This window comes from Stylophora pistillata, chromosome 3 (genome assembly GCF_964205215.1).
Source record: "Stylophora pistillata chromosome 3, jaStyPist1.2, whole genome shotgun sequence".
Taxonomy (NCBI): Eukaryota; Metazoa; Cnidaria; class Anthozoa; order Scleractinia; family Pocilloporidae; genus Stylophora; species Stylophora pistillata.
Window position 1 is genome coordinate 35,363,409 of NC_142521.1, and position 19,507 is coordinate 35,382,915.

The 19,507-nt window shown below is 38.3% G+C and overlaps 3 protein-coding genes and 1 long non-coding RNA gene across 10 annotated transcripts; 2 read left to right on the forward strand and 2 right to left on the reverse strand.

Moving 5' to 3' along the window:
• Positions 1-527: 527 nt before the first annotated feature.
• On the forward strand, positions 528-2,857 carry LOC111341658 (von Hippel-Lindau disease tumor suppressor). Of its 3 annotated transcripts, none has more exons than XM_088752463.1 (3): positions 528-967; positions 1,456-1,509; positions 2,235-2,857. In XM_088752463.1, exons 1-3 carry the CDS (start codon positions 616-618, stop codon positions 2,351-2,353), a joined length of 525 nt encoding a protein of 174 aa, XP_088608589.1. In that variant the 5' UTR covers positions 528-615; the 3' UTR covers positions 2,354-2,857. The 3 variants fall into 3 exon arrangements, with proteins under 3 accessions (XP_088608589.1, XP_088608590.1, XP_022804368.2); XM_088752464.1 differs by lacking the exon at positions 1,456-1,509 and adding an exon at positions 1,777-1,790; XM_022948633.2 differs by lacking the exon at positions 1,456-1,509.
• Positions 1,864-4,559, reverse strand: LOC148735831 (uncharacterized). The gene is made up of 2 exons (XR_015998509.1): positions 4,264-4,559; positions 1,864-3,983 (listed from the first exon to the last, which is right to left on the reverse strand). It is a non-coding gene; the product is annotated as an uncharacterized LOC148735831 (long non-coding RNA).
• LOC111341657 (pleckstrin homology domain-containing family F member 2) lies at positions 2,904-13,751 on the forward strand. 5 transcript variants are annotated; one of them, XM_088752460.1, is made up of 9 exons: positions 2,904-2,918; positions 3,572-3,708; positions 4,334-4,398; positions 5,486-5,623; positions 5,907-5,970; positions 6,835-6,960; positions 8,287-8,393; positions 9,290-9,449; positions 10,473-11,538. In XM_088752460.1, the coding sequence occupies exons 2-9, from the start codon at positions 3,693-3,695 to the stop codon at positions 10,742-10,744; spliced, it is 948 nt and encodes a 315-aa protein (XP_088608586.1). In that variant the 5' UTR covers positions 2,904-2,918; positions 3,572-3,692; the 3' UTR covers positions 10,745-11,538. The 5 variants fall into 5 exon arrangements, with proteins under 5 accessions (XP_088608586.1, XP_088608585.1, XP_088608588.1 ...); XM_088752462.1 differs by lacking the exon at positions 2,904-2,918 and adding an exon at positions 9,928-9,975 and having other exon boundaries at positions 3,558-3,708; positions 10,473-10,637; XM_022948631.2 differs by lacking the exons at positions 2,904-2,918; positions 10,473-11,538 and adding exons at positions 11,545-11,672; positions 11,904-13,751 and having other exon boundaries at positions 3,567-3,708.
• A 1,444-nt stretch (positions 13,752-15,195) lies between these two features.
• On the reverse strand, positions 15,196-17,264 carry LOC111341654 (uncharacterized). Its single transcript, XM_022948627.2, has one exon. It carries the CDS (start codon positions 16,733-16,735, stop codon positions 15,776-15,778), a length of 960 nt encoding a protein of 319 aa, XP_022804362.2. The 5' UTR covers positions 16,736-17,264; the 3' UTR covers positions 15,196-15,775.
• Positions 17,265-19,507: the final 2,243 nt, after the last annotated feature.

A 19,507-nucleotide genomic window follows, 5' to 3' on the forward strand; every position in this document is an offset into this window, starting at 1 on the left:
CTTTATCACGTGATCAGACATGCTTATAGGACTGAATCAAAGGTGTAAGCTCCTCCCATATTATTGTGAGATCGTAAGAGCTGTTAGAGGTTTTGTCTCAGTCCAGCCCTCATCGTCCCCAATCTCCTCCCACTCTACCATGTCTACTATGAGATCAACGTCGTTCCAAGGGTCCCCCCCCTGAGAACTTGACCGAAGAATCCAAAGGGTGACTTCCACGCAGCTAACTAAAGCAATGGTGCAAGAAGAACCCGTGGGGAAGGAAAATGGCCCAAACCTTTATTACATTTGCCAGTCAGTTTGATTTTCATCTGTTTATATATTAATTTTTTTTTTGAAGGAAGATTAACATTCCTGTAATAGTTTGTGAGTGTTGAATCTTCTTGAATAATCATTTTTGTTCTCTTCAAAATAACCATGGTGGTTTAGCTCGCACGCAATCCGAGTACGTAACGAAGACCTCCTGGACACAACATTGTCAGCTACATGACAACATCTTGCTCAGCTGACCAGAATAATTACGGAACACATTTTCAAAACACCCGGTGTCTTCAGAAAACGTGCGGGTTAGAATGCCCAGTTTTCAACTGCTCTAGCAGCTTGATCCTTTTTCCAATGGATGAAAGGGAAGAGGGAGTTTCCGAGCGTCCTCTTAAATCATTACACAACAGAATCGAATCGCCAGTTCTGTTTGTAAATCACACAGGACGAAGAGTCAATTTGAAATGGTTTGATTACAGTGGCGAGGAAAAGTTGTTCGCCACTATTGTAGGTGGAACGAACAATCGCCTTAAAATGAACACATATGTGACGCATCCTTGGATTGCAGTCGACGAAGAAACAAATGAAAGACTGTTATTGAACTTTAGGGAAACATTTTTCCCCGACGAGCCTGTTATACAGCGAGTAGACTTTGATGCCCGCAGATTTTATGTAGTGAGAGCGGAAATAAACATCACAACACCAGGTTAGTTGTTGTTCGCAGATTTTAGCTTCCCTAGGACGTATCGGCCAATCGAAAATACTGTGTGGAAGAGTAAGAGAGTAACAGACAACAATCATGTGGAGTATTGTAGCAGATAGTCGTTCCAAAGTTTAGAAGACATAAATGTGCTACTGGAAGCTTTAAAGGGGTTGTGTATCCTTCTAAGTTTCTGATCTAATTCGCAGTTATGAAGTATATACCTTAAAGGATGATGTGGGTATAAAAAATTAGTAATATTCTGTACCATTTTCTATTGATGGCATTTAAAAAGGTGTCACAACTGTTTGGTGTTTGGTTCCCTTTTGCCTGATAATGACAGAGTTGCTTGCAATCCCCCCCCCCCCCTCCATTCCAGTCATATACTGAACATGGAGGGGTGATATTAAGGCTGACATGACCTTTGAAAATGTGAAATATAAAATAAATGAAAAAGTTTTGATAATCACTGAAAATAGGAAAAATTTTCACAGGGTCACACCTGGCGATTTTATACTCTGACCACTGCAATGGGAAAAAATCGCCAGGTAAGCCAGAGCTGCGATTACGAGTTTTGCCTTTCACTGATTTCTGGCGAGTCAGATACCAGCGATTTTATACACCCATTGCAGCAATCAATTTCACTACAATCGCTGAATAAAAAACGCAAGCTAACTTACCTGCTATTGAAAATTCTTGAAATTGAGGAGATGAATGTTGACTTGCACTACCTTGACCTTTCTAGCTTATATATGTATTTGAACTGATTAGCTTTCTCTTTGACCTGTTAAAAATCTCTTGTGTGACTGGCTCAGCTAAAACCTTTAATGTAAGTATCACTACTATTATTTATTATTTATTTTTATCTGCTTGTTTTATTATTTATTTATTTAATTGTTGTGTGTGTTTGTGTGTGTGTGTGTGTGTGTGTGTGTGTGTGTGTGTGTATGTGTATCTATACTGTGTGTGAGTGTGAGAGAGAGCCTATACAGTGTTTGTTTAGGTAGCTTGCCTAGAATACCTTTGCTAACTTCAGGCTACAAAGGCCTTTATTTCTGCAATTTCAAAAGTAAAGTCAATGTTGTTGTTGTTGTTGTTAATAAAACTGCCAGGTGTGTCACTGGCTTTAGATTTAATTTGTGCATATTACTTAAATGTAAAAATTTTATTAGTTAGTAAGTGGTGAATAACCATTTTATGTATTGATACACTTTCAAAAAGATAATTATTTATTTATTATCATTAGTAATAAAATATTTTGATTTCTCCACAGTGTACAGACTGGAGGAGTATTGCACAAGGTTTCTGAGGAAGACTGTTTTGTCACAGAACATTAGAAAGTTACCCCTGCCACAGTCTATTCTCAAAGAGATTCTGCAAAAGGTTTCATGATCCATTTATAGACTACTTGATCTTCCCAATTTATCATGGATAAAAACACATTTGTAGATGTAAAAATGTGGCAAGCAAGTGTAGTTTGGTAAAGAATGTGTCCTATATATTTATGATTTAACATCCACTGATGTCCTCTATGTAAGGTATAGTGTATATGCTTATTCATCTGTGTGGTGGTTGAAAAAAAAAAAATTCTACCAAGAGTAATGCTGTAAACAAATCGCAACATGTAAAGTCACTATATCTAGAATTCATGAATAATGTTGGCTGTCAATAAGAATTTATTTGAATATTTATTTGAGAAGCGATAGTTTTGCAGCAATTTTTGTATTGGTTAACACAAATTGTGAACAAGTTGCAAACAAAATTCTGCCATTCTCTAAGAATGCTGATACTACTGTATTTGAGTCGCAATAGCATGGCATTTATTACTTGCAAAATAGTTTGTACACACACAGCAGCTAATGAATAAAATGTATGCAGATTCCTGTCCTAGAGAAAGTTCAGAACTCCTCTCTGTGGTAGAATACTTCTATTAGATATGTGCTGTTGAATTTTTAAGGTGAGCCTTTTTATATGACTGTGAACTCCCCCCCCCCCTTCCTATTATGTCTGTCGTATTGGGTCTGAATCTTTAAAGTTATATTAAAAATGGTTGTCAACCTCACATATAGATCTTGTACTCCCAGCCATATATTTATCTCCCTCCCCTCCCCTGACAAAAACCCTTAGAGTTTTTTTTTTTTTTTTCGGCTGAAGGAGTACATCATTATACAAGTTAAAAAAATTGTTTGTTTACATTAACTGAAAGGAAGTTGAGTTTACCTAAGGACACACTGATTAATTTTAGGGCAGGTTCCCCTTTTTGAAAATAACATTTAAGTATCAAATTGTTTTATAAATTTTGAAGGATCAAAGGAGATAAACTTTTGTGTGTAAAGTCAGCTAAGGTTTGGATCAGCCTTCGGAACTTCGCTCCGACGAAGAGCTGACGCACGAAACGTCAGCTTTTGTAATCGTTACGGTGGTCAATTTACTATTTCAACTTTGTTGATATATCCAAATTACTTGGGAACTCATGTTTGTCAGCCCACCAGGGTTTCAGTGGAGTTATGATAATAATAACTGACTTATGACCTCTTGTGTGTGGATTTAGCAATGAGCTACATGTTGCAGTAGAAAATTAATTTTTGTTACCTTAAATGGAAATCGTAGATATTTGAGACCCTCCCCCTCGACGCTTTATTCCTCTCGTGACGAAATGATCGAGTTCCTCTCACCAATGATTGCTTCATAACCACGTGATCTGGAATAACCGGACGATCTTGGAGCCAAGATGGTGGACCGATTAGGTAAGTGAAGGAATTGCAACGTTGTTCGGTTATTTTTGGGACGGGATTTCTTGCACAAACGTCATCAGGTTCATGTACTTCCTTGAATTGCGATATTCATGGATGATGAGCATTTTCATAGTGTGAAATGCTTTCGATCGCCTTTATCTGAGAACTAATTTAAGTGTGAATGGCGGCCTGACAGCTATTAGTCATGCATATCATACTTACTTTATGTTACGTGGAAGTGTCTGAAAGCTTTCAGATGAGGTTGTTTCATGATACTGCTTTCCACTCTGCAAACAAGTTGATCGTGTTAGAGAGGAACCTTTAGATGGGGAATTATTTCTTAGGAGGTGTGCGGCGGGATTGGGAAAGAGTGTAAACCACGGTGTTAGACAAAATTAATGATTTACTTAATATTGAAGGAAGGACATATTTCGTTATCTGAAGAGTCAAACTTGCATTTTCTTCATTTGAATGGTTTGCTTGAAGAAAGTTTTCATAATGTACCTTTCAAATTTTACCGATCGCTCAAAAGATCAAGGATACAGATCGTTATGTTATACCACCGACCTGTGGTTTTCACGTCATCGTGTTGTCTCTGCTTGATTGTGTGTGTGATTTTGATTCATGATAATTTAAGCCAATACAGAGGCCAACGAGAGAAGAATAACAAATGTGGAAAGCTGTTTCGGCGCATCTGGGCAAGTAAGTCTGTAAATCATGTCTTGATGACGTTTCGCTCAATGTGATTTGAATATTTATAGTCTGCCCTTTCTCATAATTTTGGTCTGACCTTACGTGCGTTTTAAAATAATAAGTTTGCATTTGTAATCATATTATGACTTGATTCAAATAGAGTAGGGTAGGTCGGAAACTTTGAAGATTAATCCTAGCAATCGAACAGGCGAGAGTTCAGTTTGGCGATTTCTTATACAGTCATTTGAATATCAGAATTGGATGACCACAAAGGAGATTTTAGTCTCAATTATTGATCGCAATTGGCAAATTAGAATTAAAGACCAAATCAGACACAAATTCCTATTACCAAATAGTAAAAGAAAAAAAAAAGAACCAAATTTAAGAAAGAAAATACCTACCAGGCAGTGGTATTCATTAATAGATGACTTTTTTCCGTGTTGCAATAAAAACGATGCGGACAAATGAAGTGAACTGTCTGGTTACAGAAGCGTGACCCATTAATTTTTGAAAGATGTTATTCAATGAAAGACACAGGCATACTCTAAGAAAAGAACTCTGAGTGCCCCTGATAGGTGTCGTACCAAAGACCAACCTTCTTGTAATACTCTGGGTCGTTTGCTACTGAATAATAGGAGACTTGTGGCGGGCTAGGCCGTTTAAGAAGGTCCATGATGACAAACTTCCTGTTTACTACTAGACTAGGAATGTCAATATGTGATGCTTCTCTACAATGATTATGTAAATTATGATGGTAAGCTTGTTAACTCTTAAACACTCAGAAGTGATTAAAATGAAACTTTTCCCTATAATATCCGTACATTATCCAGTAAACAGGTAATGAGAGTACACAGACTTATCAGCTAGTTGTTGTCCTGATCTAACACTTAATTCTCCCAACTAATTTACAAGGAAATGTGCAGTAGCTTGAGGAGAGAATTAATTATCAGGTCTTGGTAGTTAAAGGGTTAATAGAAAGATATTATTTTGACAGTGGATGACACAGAGATACTCACAGAAAAAGAATTTGGAGTGCTCCTAGCATTTAATGTTTACATGTATTTCTAACAATTTTTTTGTAATTTTTATTCTGTAGCCATTGCTGGTCCCAGGAAGAGTTCTAGTTGGTGAAGGTGTATTGACTAAACTGTGCCGAAAGAAGCCTAAACCACGTCAGTTTTTTCTGTGTAATGACATTCTTGTTTATGGAAATATTGTCATCAACAAGAAGAAGGTAAGTAAGGTTTAGCTAGAATTTTCAAAATGTTTAGAGCACAGCAAGTTTTTTTTTTTTTTTGTCGCAAATGTGATTTAGACATTGAGCTGCACCATTGAAAGGGTTATCAAAGTTAAAGTACAGTACCAATGCAAGCTTGTCATTATTGTATTTTGTGGTCCCTGAGCTAAACTAATTTTAATCATTTGGGTGACCGTTATTTATTAAGGGTCTATTCTAGTGTGAATGATAAGATAAATTTGTGAGACGTGAATCAATGACAGTTTGGATTTCTTTTCAGTACAATAAGCAGCATATAATCCCACTGGAAGATATCAAACTACAATCCTTGGATGATGAAGGAAGTGAGTACTGTGTCATGTGTCATAACCCATGATTTTAGAGATGTCAGTGGGTGTGAAACAGGGGTCTCGATAAAAGGCAGTTACCTGTGGTCTACCACCGCCTGTAGGACCTCTTACCGCCGTCTGTTTGGATTTCAGTAATGAAAATAAAAAGTGATTTTAGTGGTCACAGCTGCCTATTAAACCTTCAGTGGCCACTTATAACTAATGTTATTGAAACCCCTGGGGTGAAAAAATTGAAATGAACTGTTATTTTAATGGCTGATGAAAACAAAAAGAGATGTTGCAATTGACTACTGATAATTTAAGGTAAAAACAAGCAAACTGTGTGAAGTGATTGGTGAAGAAGGTAATACAAGTTTTTGGCTCTAATCAAAACTCTAACAGAATTCCAAAATGTGATTGGTTATCACTAGCCTCAATTGAGCTCTATTAGGACAGTGTACTTGTTATGCTTGTAATTGGACATTGTCCATCATTGTCCATCATACCTGTGTTACTGGACTATGCACATCATGTGGATGAGCTGTTGTCGCGCATCTTGTCTGGTTAACCATTGTAAGTTGTTTTGTTTTTCATGAACAAGTATTACTAATAGCTTGTTTTGTATGTCAAATTTTGTCGTAGCTTTGACTCATTGGTAACAGGACTTTATGGTGTCCAGTTCTGTCTGTAATCACAGTGATAAGAAACAAATCCAACATCTGATTTTGTTAATCACTTGACTGAATGATTACGGACCAATTAGACTCCATTCAGTTCTGTTACCATTACTAATCTCACAGCAAAATAAAACAAAACCAATGCAAACATGGATTACTTTTAATTCCCAACTGTTAATCGTTCAATGGATTTGCCTTCTAGATTTAAAGAATGGTTGGCAAATCATTAGTGCAAAGAAGTCATTTGCAGTGTATGCTGCCACAAGGACTGAAAAAGCTGAATGGATGGCACACATCAACAAGTGTATTGAGGACTTGGTGGCAAAAAGTGAGAATGAGTGCTTTATCAATTGAATAGTTTGTACAAATTTGATTGTGTAGTCTGTGCATCCTGTGGAGGTGCAGTGGCCTCATGGTTAGTGCGCTCGACTCCGGATCGAGTGGTCTGGGTTCGTGCCCCGACCGGGACATTGTGTTGCGTCCTTAGGCAAGACACTTTACTCTCACAGTGCCTCTCTTCACCCAGGTGTATAAATGGGTACTGGCAGTTTAATGCTGGGGGGTAACCCTGCAATGGACTGGCATCCCAACTAGGGGGGAGTAGAAATACTCCTAGTCACTTCATGCTACAGAAACCGGAGTTAAGCACCGGCCTAATGGGCCACTAGGCTCGTAAACAGACTTTTTTAGTTTGTGCATCCGTGTGAGAGCAGTCCTGAGAAGGACTGTTGTTGTATTAGTGACTAACATAGGCTGTCAAAATGTCAGTCACCACTATCAACAACAGTTAACAAATGGTAAACACCACAGCGTACACTATTGAGTTATGATGCACGCGGGAGGTTGCTAAGCACGAAAGAAGTGTAAGAGACTCTAGCTTCTTGAGGGCTTAGCAAACCCCCCAAGTGCATCTATAACTCAATAGTGTACGCTGTGGTGTTTACCATTTATTTTATAACATAACATTAATGCATTGTAGCTAAAGAGTTCCCTTTAATTTAAGAGATCTTACGCGATCAAAAAAAACAAGCGTGGGCAGAAAAATAGTCTTTGCATTTGCTCGCATGAGCAGCGTACACCCATGGGCAAATTGGGGATGCTGAATTGACCAATCAGAGCGCGCTTTACTTTGGTTATGTTATAATGACTAACTTAGGCTGTCAAAATGTCAGTCACCACTATCAACAACAGTTCTTCTTAGGATTACTCTCACCAAAACGATTGGACCACTTGATCAAGTGACATCCCCAGGTTCAAACCATCTACTGCACTTTTTCCAAATTAAAAAAAAAACCATCTGAAATGAGCCTCACCTTCTTTGCAGACTGCATGTACAATCATGTATGCTTTAATGTAGAATCTTATAGTGTACAGAATTGCAACAAGGTCTATAGTAACTTTGTTTAGTACTAAGGGCTAGTTTGTTGTAACACTGGGACACAATAATCTCTTGTGCAGTCACAACTGCAGATTAAGTGGTTTTACCTCAGGTCTTTATTTGTAAGGATTTTGAGAAACAATGGGCATGAATGACTGAACATCATGTTAAACTTACTGTTTGCTGGTACCTCATGAACTGGGGTGCTTTGGAAGAAGAAAGTCAGTCTTGCTTCTTATTTTTTTTCAAGTTCTTCTTTTTGTGATCTCGTTTTAGCCGGAAAGAAAGGCACCACTGAACATGCTGCTGTCTGGGTTCCAGACAGCGAGGCATCCACTTGCATGCACTGTTTTAAGAGCAAGTTCACAGCATTAAATCGAAGGGTGAGTGTGACATGCCTGATTTGTATTTATTGACTGAATGAAAGGTCTGGACAGAAGTGATTTTGCTTGAGGTCATAACCTAATATAAGGTCAGAAGGAAGCGAGGTGTGTGCATCATGACTAAGAACCAAATATTTTATTATATTTTTGTTCTCCTTCTTTTGCTTCCTTTCTCCCTAAAGCTCACATCTTGCAAGGATGTACAGCTGTTTCCTGCCCTACACATGCCAGTGCTTGGGGTCCTCATACAGGGAATTTTGTTAAATATTATTTTATCAATGAAAGTGCATGCAGGGCTGCATATAATAACTTCTCATTAATATCCAACCACACGGTTTTTTAACTGATACACTTTTTCCTCTCTAGTTTCCATTAATAATAATATTAATAATAATAATAATAATTTAATATTTATATTGCACAAATTGACATGTGGATATGATCAAATGTGTATCACAACACTTTGCGGGGGACTTTAGCCGGACTGCATCAGCAGTTTACAAACAATCGAAGGAAACTTATTTGAAGATGCCCCCCTGCCCCCAATTCCCAGTAAACAGGCCAGACCACCTTACAGTAATCTCGTGAGTGGGTTCTTTAAGGTCCCCTGCCTGACCAAATTAACTAATTAATAGATGCAGGAGACGGGACCTACAGTTTATTTGTCCTTATCCGAAAAGACTAGAATGTCTATCCATTTCGTGATATTATAGAAAGGAAGCGCATTCTCCTCAGTTATTTTAAGATCTTGAGTGTTGGTCCGGACGGGACTCGAACCATCGACCTCGACCTCCCGCACAACAGTCCAGCGCTCTAACCAATTGAGCTAACCGGGAGGTGCTTAGCTCAATTGGTTAGCTAAAACTTTTAACTTTTATTTCCTATCTTTGACACAGCACCACTGTCGAAAGTGTGGGGGGGTTGTTTGTGGTAACTGTTCCACCAAGAAGTTTCTCCTCCCTGCCCAGTCATCAAAACCACTGCGAGTGTGTGACAACTGCTATAATGTTTTATCAAGTGGCAAGATCCAGTCAGATCAAGAATCAAGGAAAAGGAGTAAGTTGAACCTAGATTATTTCTTTCATGCTAATACACCTGTAGTGGTACCAAGAAAACATGTTATACAGTAACGGAGTGTTTTCAATGTTATTACTAATAATAATTATTTTGGAACGTTATTTTATCCATAACGTGGGCTGCATTAAGGTTAAGTATTCTGCATGTAGGCTTTGAGTCAAGTTCTCTCACTTGGTATGGGCTGTATATACCGTATTTACCCGCGTATAGGCGGCACTTTTGTGTCGAAAAACCACCTTGAAAGTTTGCAGTGTGGCCTATACACAGGTACAAGAGTTTAGAGCTCATTAATATGCAAAGTTCCCAACACAATAATCAACAAACTTCCTCAGTTATTCACAATTTTATTCAATGCATTGTACGAGCTTACGTTAAACTGGTCCAAATCTTCCAAGAATTTTGCTTCTCTTGGCTGTAATAAGTTTGTCCAGGTTCCGAATACATTTCTTGTTTGAAGGCATCCACTGTAATTTGCATGGAATAGCCATTCCTCCTCGAGGACATTGTGAGTGAAGCCTCTTTCCAGTCACTTGGCAAGAAATCTCTCCACCATTCTTAATAGAATAACAAGCAACATGGCTGAATTCTACCGGCAGGCATCCCATGAGTTTATTTCCAGTTGAATCGGCCTCATAAATTGTGGGTTTCCAGGTGTCAGTCCAGATACATATCCTTGTATTTCGATTTCCATTTCATAGTTGTAAGTAGTTTCACCCATTTTCTGGTTACTTTTGGCCTGTGTGACAGCTGAATCCTTGAATCACAAACTAGGCGAGCAATATTCTCGATAACATTTGCTCTATTCACTTTGCATACAGAGGGGTTCATTTTTTCAATACAACTAGCCCAGAATGTAACCATGGCAACCCACATGTTGCACGCTGTCAAAGAATGAAAATAGGCAAATCACTCTCATTTTCTAAGAAATCACGAAGCCAAAAGGATCAATGAGAGTATCATATTCATAACGCTTTAAACCTGCTGTCATTACTTGTGCTTTAGAGAAGGGAAACCGAGAAGCTGCACGCCAATATGGAGAAGAAAGTACGAAGATGGAAGCATGTAAATACTTTCTGCGAACGTTCCCACTCAAGAAGACTGTTTTCTTTCTTAGAGAAGTTGTTTTGTTGTCAAATGAGAAATTAATAAAAGAAAGAGTTTTCTCAACTTTTTGGCTTAATTGTGCTTTGTTACTGGACAAACTTTTTTCCCCTGAGATCAGGTCAATAGTTCAAATTGCGGTCTATACACGAGTGCGGCCTATACACGGGTAAATATGGTAATACACAATGATACATTTTTTATGTTGACAATCTGTTACAAAAAGGTTCATTTGACTCTTTGTGCCTGTCTTTCAGTCAGAGTGAAGCAATATAATTTGAACAAAGACTGGTTGAAATTAAAAGTTAATGCAATGATGGGTTTGGATGCAAACACTATGTTTTTTTCCCACCTATGAGTAATTTTTTATTGTGTTTTCCTGAAGTAACAGGAAATCATTGGGTTGCACTTTCATTTTGTAACCCAATGTGCTAAATACATCACAAGACACAGGCAATGAAATACATTTTTATTCACCAGTGCCTCTTTGTATCGGTAATCACATGATTTCGAGTGCAATTTGGAATAAATAAGCACGAGTAAATTTTTTCAAAGACTAACAAAATTGCATGAGCCCGTAGGGCAAGTGCCATTTGTGGTCTTTGAAAAAATTTACAAGTGCTTATTTATTCCAAATTGCATTAGAAAATCATATGATTCTGTATTAATAATATACATGAAAAAATACGAGGTAGCTTCTCAAAACTACGCAGAAGAAAAGTGTGTGCATCAAGCACAAGAATAATTTATTCAAACCTTGCAAGGGACCTTGACATTGACCTGAATCATTCTGACCAATCAGAATGTCTGGATTGTTTCTTTCTTTGCACTGAATTAACCCCCCTCTGCACTGAATTAACTAAAAACTGCATTCATCTTAACCAATCAGAACTGAGAAATTTTCTCATGTATATTATTATTATTAATATGAAACAATCCTTATTTATTAACTAGAACTGTATAATTTTTTTAGCTGCTCCAACTCCACCGAGAAAGGCTGAAAAAGGAGGAGATGAAACATCATCAGGAGAGGAAAACTCAGATGATGAAGATGCTCCTCCTGAGAATCCTGCCTCTGTAGAGTATCAAGTGCCTACCACGGTCAGTTGAAGAAAATGATGATATTTGCTTTTATTACTTATCTGCCTCAATTGTTTGATGTTGAATTGCACCTTGAGATGAACTATTTGGCTATGACAAGAGCTTTTTAATAACCCCTCTTCATTTTACACCACATAGCTGTTTTTTTACTGTAATACTCTACAGTTATACAACATCAGGCACCTGCAGTCATAGACTACCTTTTATTAATAAGTTTTTATTTTTTATTAGCCTACATTTTACCAAGGTAACCAGGTACCTTCTAAAGTGGAGGTGGATGGTGGATATGCAGAGCTGGCACAAACTAACTCGAATGAAGTATGATGCTGTTGCATTAGAGAGCTGAGTTGTCTATCAATGGAAAGGAAACGTATTTTGCTGTGGAAGAAGTTTTTTAAAAATGGTTATATACAGATATATATAATTACATCCATTTGTAAACCAAAGGAAAGCCAATCATTTTTAAAGTTACGTAGATTACCAACTTTTATTTTATCTTTTTACTGGGTGAATTAGTGTCCTTCATGATCAGGGAAAATCAGGGACAATTTTCAAGGCACCATCAATTCATGCTAGTGCAGTATATCACTGCCCTTCTTGGTTCACCTTAAGGAAGGCAGTCACCAGATAAATTAGGCCTCACGAAGAGATCTTCATTACAAGAATGGTAGCAAAGGCTCTCAGAAGTTTTTTTTGTCCTATAACAGTGAAACCTGTATTGAGCTGACAGAAACCTTAGTAACCCCCAATGTTTCCTCCAAGAAACGATTCAAAACTACTGTGAAATAAATGCCTCCAATAATCCTTTTCTCCCAATATAGGATTTGTGAGCTGTCCTTTATGTATAGCATTGCTATATGTTTACTTTTACATTTAATACTGGTAAGAAAAGGGGATTATTTATCAAGATAGGGCCACTTTAGCCCAGCTACTCTTGGTTTCTGCTTAACCTTCAACCCCTACAAAAGACATCTAGCATTTAGTTTCTCCGCACGATATGCCTCTTGAATCAAAATAAGAGACTAAAGACGCTCAACGAAGGACGCTCTTGATTGTTAAATAAATTTTCCTTGTCAACACCCAACGATTGATAGATAACAGTATGGAGAATATGCATATTGATGTTACGGTGTGGAAGGTTGAGACAGTCTGCAATTTGAGGGGTGAATAATGTACAATATGCACAAAGACGTGAATGGTAATAATTCCAAATTCTGTTATAATGAAGCTCACTAATCAAGATGAGTAGAGAACAAATACTGTTTTGAATGTTTGTTTCCAAAGTATCACAATTCAAATGATAAATGTATTTTTTTAGTCGAAACAGAAGCAAATTGTCAAATCAACTATTTTGTAATTATGCACACTCAGATAATGATAAGAAAGAAATCACCTAAATGACTTTCCACAAATGCTACACTCATTGTAAGTAATTTTTTTTTTATCTGCATAAATATATTTGATAATAGATATTACGTACTATGTATGATCAAAAAAAGTTAGAAAAGTTTTCAATTGATTATCGAAAGAGAACCTGAATTGCTTTGGTTTTACGTTACACTGCAGTGTGATTGGTCCAGAAAACTAACGCCTCCATATCAACCAATCAAATGCAAAACTTAAACCAATCCCAACCTTGTTATGCGCGTTTTCCCGCGCTTGCAGCGGGTTTCCTGTGTTTACTTTGAGTTCCCATTGGTTAACTGATCGACGGTTGTATGTACTTTGATTTTGATTTTTTCGACGCTCAATTGAAAACTGTTTTAAAAGTACATCGGGAATCAAGGGTTGTTTGTACGATGACCTTGAATGTTACCGTTCCTGTTAATTTTAAAAAGGCTATCAAATATTACATGGTACTAAATGACTTGGCAATGATTTTAACTAATTATGAAAGTTCACGGAATTTCAGCGAAGAATGGGCGTTTTTGCCTGTTTGTACAGCAATTGGTTATATTGAATCATCTAGGACACTAAGTGTTGTAAAATGTTAACGCTATTTTGTTAATTCGTGTAGGACTGTTGAGAAATCACGAAGCCAGTTTTGCAAATTAAACTGCAACTCAATAATAAGCACAATTTTTGTCCGTGTGTCTAATGTCTCTCTTAAAAAAACCTTTCATTGGGAGGCCTGTCATTGTCCCACGTTCAGGAATGAATGGAAAAACATAATTATTTCTTAGCTCGAAATATTTTCGGAGCAGAACATGATGGTTAAATTGACGGCTACCCAAGTTTCCCTTCTTCATACCTAAAACCAAAACTAAAACAAATACGAACTTGGATTCGCGTTTTCCCGCGCTTCAAGCTGGTTGCCTGTTTTACTTTGAGTCCTCATTGGTTAATGATGATTAAATCCTTTGTTCTGACCGGTAGCTGTGGTTCGTGTGGTTTTGTTTATTCGACATTCGACTGAAAACTGCACTAATGCATAACTAGTTTTAAGTCGTGACGACTGTTTTCGAGGAACGATGCATAAGCCTTTTTTCGATTCAATAGTTAAATGTGATTCCTATCAGATAATAAATTTCTATTTTACCAGGTGGACAGTAACGTAACCAACTCAATTTTCGCTCCAATTTCCTTCTCCATTCCTGGTCAGTCCCGTTTTGGGCGAATAATCTCAGGATGGCTAGACGAAAACTGAGCCGGGGAAACTTTTTATTTTGCCCTGTCAAAAAAACGGAAACAGTTCATGCGAACACGGCGTTAGGATATAGCAGAAACTCTACGGCTTACGCTTATAAAGTTCTGCAGCTTTGAAAATTCATGATGCATTTTTTTGATAAAATAATATGCATCTTGACTGTGCGCTAACCTTGACTTCACCATGAAATACTTTTTGCTCCTTTATTGGATAAAACAAATAGACTCTCTGCTACCGTGAGTTTGTTCAGTAAAAACAGAAGGCCTCGGAATGTGAGAACATCGGTAGTACAGTCGTCTGCGATTCATTACAGAAAGGAGACACGGAAACATGGAATCTTTTTATAAAAGAGACACGGAAAGTTCGGCGACTTATCAAAACCTCAATCGTCTAAATAGACCTTTCTGGATAAAATCAAGTAAAAAAAACGCCTTCAGCGGGCGCCGTTCCAGATGAATTGACATTAATTTATCAAAACAAAGAGTTATTTTGGATGCAAGGTATGGGGCGTCTGAAATAGAACTGGGCCCTATAACACTGACTCATGAAGAAAACATGAAAATGAAAGCGAAGGAGTCAACGGAGGACCCTGAGGCAAGAAAATGTTATGAAACTGACTGGTGAAATTTACTGCTGTGACGCATTTTGGGTATGGGTCGTTAAACCAAAATCCAAAATGTAGCAAGGGGAATAGGGAAGTGAGGAAGGAGGGATAGGTGGGATGTGGACGAAGGAAAGAGATCCAAACTTTTCGCTCGTACCTTATTTCACTCATATCTCTTGAACAAGAGTTTAGCATAGGCTAGCCTTCTGACACCTTGTATCACCGCACACACTCGTTCTCTGAAAATATTGTTCAAATCAACAGTCATCTAATATAGAAAAACGAATTTAATAGGAATTTATATCTTGATCTGAACATCAGACATGACGTAACATTTACAACTGGTTTTCATTTGACCCGCGCTCGTGGCAAAACGAATAACACATCTCTTTACTTTTTGAATGGCTCCAAAAGCTTTAGCTGAGGACGATTCAATAAAAATCGATAATTATATATTATGAGAGGAAAGGCGAAGAACATGAATTCGACAGAAATCACATGAGGGAATTTACGATTTCTTACCAGTACCTTTTAGCTTTTATCTATGAGTGATCGTTTAGATGTTAACAACAAAACAGAAGCCCAAGGGCTCCTACAAAAACAAAAACAAGAAAATTCAGTTTACCGGCAATTAAGTCTTCTTGCGTTAAAACACTTCTAGTTTCTTGTCTGCTTTGATAAAGCCGGGAGCTCTATATCAACTTCATCATATAGACCTAAATAGAGAGTGACAAAAACAATCACGGCATCTTTAAAATGCGTGATCAATATTCCGGGTGGGGTTGCAATATCGATAATTCGATCAATTAACAGTAAATGCGCTTGGCTTGTTTTGGTGGGTTAAAAATAATCCTAGTCGACAAGTTCCTGATTATCCGATCTATCAGTGTATTTTTGCTCGCGGTTCTCCTCAAACCTTGGAGTTATTTCCGCCATAGCTAGGTCAGCTATTGCTCTGGTGTCTCGACATTTTTCAGTGATTTTCCACACCGTGAGACTAATTTTTCCAATAAAGAGAGTACACGAAACGGCAAGAAGAGATTGCATAATGGCCGTATTTAGGCGGCTTACGGGGTTTAAGTTGAGGATTATGCTGGCGACAAAAATCCAAATTAAGACTGGATAAATTGTTATGGTATACAAAAGATCTTCTCTGAAAAACGTATTTTCTAAGATAAACCACACCACGATTAACAGCGTGAGAATTCCCAAAGCGATTGTCACCGAGAGTTCTCGCTGTATGTCGAGAAAATATGTCAAAGTTAGCGCCAGACTGCGAAGAGCGGCCACGGTGACCCACGTAGCATACGCAGCGATGCCATTATTCACCAGCGTATGAATGACCCAGTAATCGAATCGACCGATGAAGTAGCGCTGTTTGTACAAACCAGCGAAGCTACAAGCGAGAGACGCATAGAGGAATACCACCATAGCGAAAACGAAGCCTATTGCTACCTTGATTAACTCCCAGCTAATGAACTGAGTCCAAGCCATGTTCGAAACGGTAGCCATCGTAAAACAAACGAAGAAATACGGGCTCAACACATCGGGCACGCGTTGTCTGAAGATGTAAGTCAACGTGTATAGAATCCACAAAGCGGTCCAAGCGTTTACGAGCTTCCAGATCTCAAATGCGTAAGGTGCGGGGCTGAACTCGATGGAATATTTCCGTACCACCTGTCCGACCGATTTGTTTCCAAAAAGGATCCCACTTTTGTTGTTTGCAGCGTAATTCATGACAAGAAGTAGCGTGTACATAATCATGTTGAGAATAATACATGCTGCCTTTATAACTCGGTGGCAGTCCACCATTTTGAGGCAGGCTTTGAATGCGGGCTGCCCTGCGCTTTGCTTCCTTCGGATCTCTCAAGTATTTACCTGCCAGGTATGCCTGATAAACAGCAGCGACGGATGGGGAGGGTGCTCATTAGCTGGGAGAGACAGGAGGTGTATTATCAAGCAGACATGACGCCGCAAAAACCGATCAGGGAAAAAAAACCATTATCTTTTGTTCTCTCGTTCTATGACCATTTATGACTTTTAGCCGCCACTTAAAATTTACAGATCAGCTCTTATCCTTCCTTGACTAATAAATATCTGTCCCTACCCGTAAGACAGGGACTTCATCCAATCACTATGGAAGCGAAAGGGGATATTATGTCCAATAAATCTCTTGAATAAAAGCGATCTTAAAGGAATAAACACTACTTGAGCAGAAGTAAGATTAAAGGCTCATTTTCACCGCGAAGGTCGCTTTTATTCATTTCTAAAATCCGCAGTTCACATCTACGATTTTCATATATTCACCGGGCTCTTGTTTCAGGCATGACGTCAGTTACCTTTTATCACGTTACATCCAAAGGCAAGGCGGCGAAAGGGTGGTTAGCGGTCTTGTTTGAAGCTTCGACCGCCACCAATATTGTAATCTTTTTTAAGCATGCCTTTTGTTTTGCGGTTAAGGCCAAACTCATTCTAGAGCTTTTTAGCTGTGTTTGTCTTTTGGTCTTTGTTTGTTATCATTTTGGTTTTTTTTTTTTTTTCTTTTTTCTTTTCTTTTTTTTTTTTTTTTAATATTCTGTGGCTCGGGATCGGGAGGAAGACCAAGGATTGGGAGAATTCTGAATTGCATCTGAGGGGAGCTGGGGCGGAGGAAGATTTATTCAGAATGGAATATTTGACGTGGAGAAGTTAATTATTTTGCTAGTTGCTCTGCTCGGTTGTGAAAAGTTTTTGGCCTACTAATCTCGATGTACAGTTTTAGCATTCTATCACTCTCCGCAAACCCCATCTTAAAATTTAATACGTAAAATGAATAAAGAAGTGATAACAAGACTGCTCACTGATGTTGGTGACAAATCATGTTTTCGAAAGAAAAAAAAATGGATACACCTGAACTGCTGGCTCACATTGTCTCGGCATGGCGCTAGAAAAAGAGACTCGCCTTCGAATATTTTGCTATACGATAAAGGTTCAATTTGTATGAGACATATCCACTCACAAAAAAAAATATTGAAATACTTCCTTTGGAGTCTGATTAATATTTAGTTGCACTGTGCTTAAGTGCAAGTGGTAAGCAAAGTTTATTACATGCAACTAACGTATGATCAAAGATTTCTCTTTTAGGCTTAGTCACCCTTACGTCACGCTTTCGTCACGCTGTCAATTACTTGTCACATACTCCATAACTACAATGTAAAACTCAATAAGGCAAACTTGGTCGTTTTCAAAAGTACACATAAGTGACCACGAAGTGACCACGAGTGACTACGAGTAATCACGAATGATCAAGATCATGATTAATTCCTAGGGTACACCCTCTTTCTCCCTCAAAAAAATACCCTGGTTACGGCTGATCACGTGCACATGCAGATCAAAGAACGTTTTGAGGAGGGCTGAAAGAAAGAGGACTCTGGAAACGAGGTTGAGTCTTTGGCTGACATCATCATTACGTCTTCATTACGTCACTTCCTTTAATAATCATGATTAAACGTAAATAATGCCATTTCCGTCGGCCGAAATATGTGAAAATAGTATCATTTTCAGTTCTTTTTTACAGGGTGGGCCCCGACAGGAATTTCGCCGGTGTCCGCCCTAGCCCTCTCGAGAATCCCCCTTCACATTAATTTTCTGCCTCCCGTATCCTCTTCGGAGTGAGAGGAAGAAAGGAGGGGAGGAAAAGAGCAGCGTAAACGAGAAAAGTGATCAAAATATAAAAAAGTGTAAGAATGTATTTACTTAATTACTTGGCTCCGGTTCAAAAAATGGACTTCCACGATAAACTTTTCAGTCCCATTTTCCATGTCCAGTTGCCTCACTTTATCGGTCAGTCACTTCTCTGAAAATGTGCCCTAAAGCCAGCAGAGATAGTTTGACTAGTGAAGGTGAAGGTAGCCAGCGGAATGAAGAAGATTTGAGGCCAGCTGAGGTAAGCGCGAGGTGAGTGTCAATTGCGTGTCTTGCGCGCGTGCCTTGCTTTTTGCCTTGTCTATCTATTATAACCATGTAAAATGGTTGGAGTTCTTTTCCACAGGGTATTCAATTGATACTCCATTTAATCGATGAAATTGTTAGAGTGCAACATTACCTTGTAGCTCTTATAACTTATATGTACCCCTCATAATAACAAACCACATTATTGTTGTAATGAAACATGACAGCCTGAGTAGCCATGCATTTCTTTCAACTTATCCTCACAGGTGATCATGAAACATAAAAAAAGAAAAAACATCTACACACAGCAAGAGCGTATATATTAACTTTATCATATTTCCCGAGATAAGTTGATTGCCTGTCCAAGGAATTGTTAGTCACTTTTTTATGCTAAAACTCCCAAAAAACGTTTTTTTGCACAAGCATTTTTCTCTATCGCGGGCTCGAAGCGGGCAATCCCGAGCGAGCAAATCGAGACCAAATTGCTCGTTCAGGTAGTCAATCAAATCGCAAGAGTAAACCATATGATGGCGGACGTTTATAGATTTCAATTCGGAATTCAGGAGGTAAGCGATGTGAGCAGATGGCGATCAGTTTTATTGTCACGTCTGGAAGAATCGAGCTTTTCCTCGGTTTTTGTGATCTCATCGGTGT

Coding starts and splice junctions, on each gene's coding strand:
- LOC111341658 (XM_088752463.1), top strand. CDS start 616: ATGGATGAAAGGGAAGAGGGAGTTTCCGAGCGTCCTCTTAAATCATTA. Junction 968..1,455: donor AATAAACATCACAACACCAG/GTTAGTTGTTGT, acceptor AAATTTTCACAG/GGTCACACCTGGCGATTTTA. Junction 1,510..2,234: donor CAATGGGAAAAAATCGCCAG/GTAAGCCAGAGC, acceptor ATTTCTCCACAG/TGTACAGACTGGAGGAGTAT.
- LOC111341657 (XM_088752460.1), top strand. Junction 4,399..5,485: donor GTTTCGGCGCATCTGGGCAA/GTAAGTCTGTAA, acceptor TTTATTCTGTAG/CCATTGCTGGTCCCAGGAAG. Junction 9,450..10,472: donor TCAAGAATCAAGGAAAAGGA/GTAAGTTGAACC, acceptor CTTGTGCTTTAG/AGAAGGGAAACCGAGAAGCT.
- LOC111341654 (XM_022948627.2), bottom strand. CDS start 16,735: ATGGTGGACTGCCACCGAGTTATAAAGGCAGCATGTATTATTCTCAAC.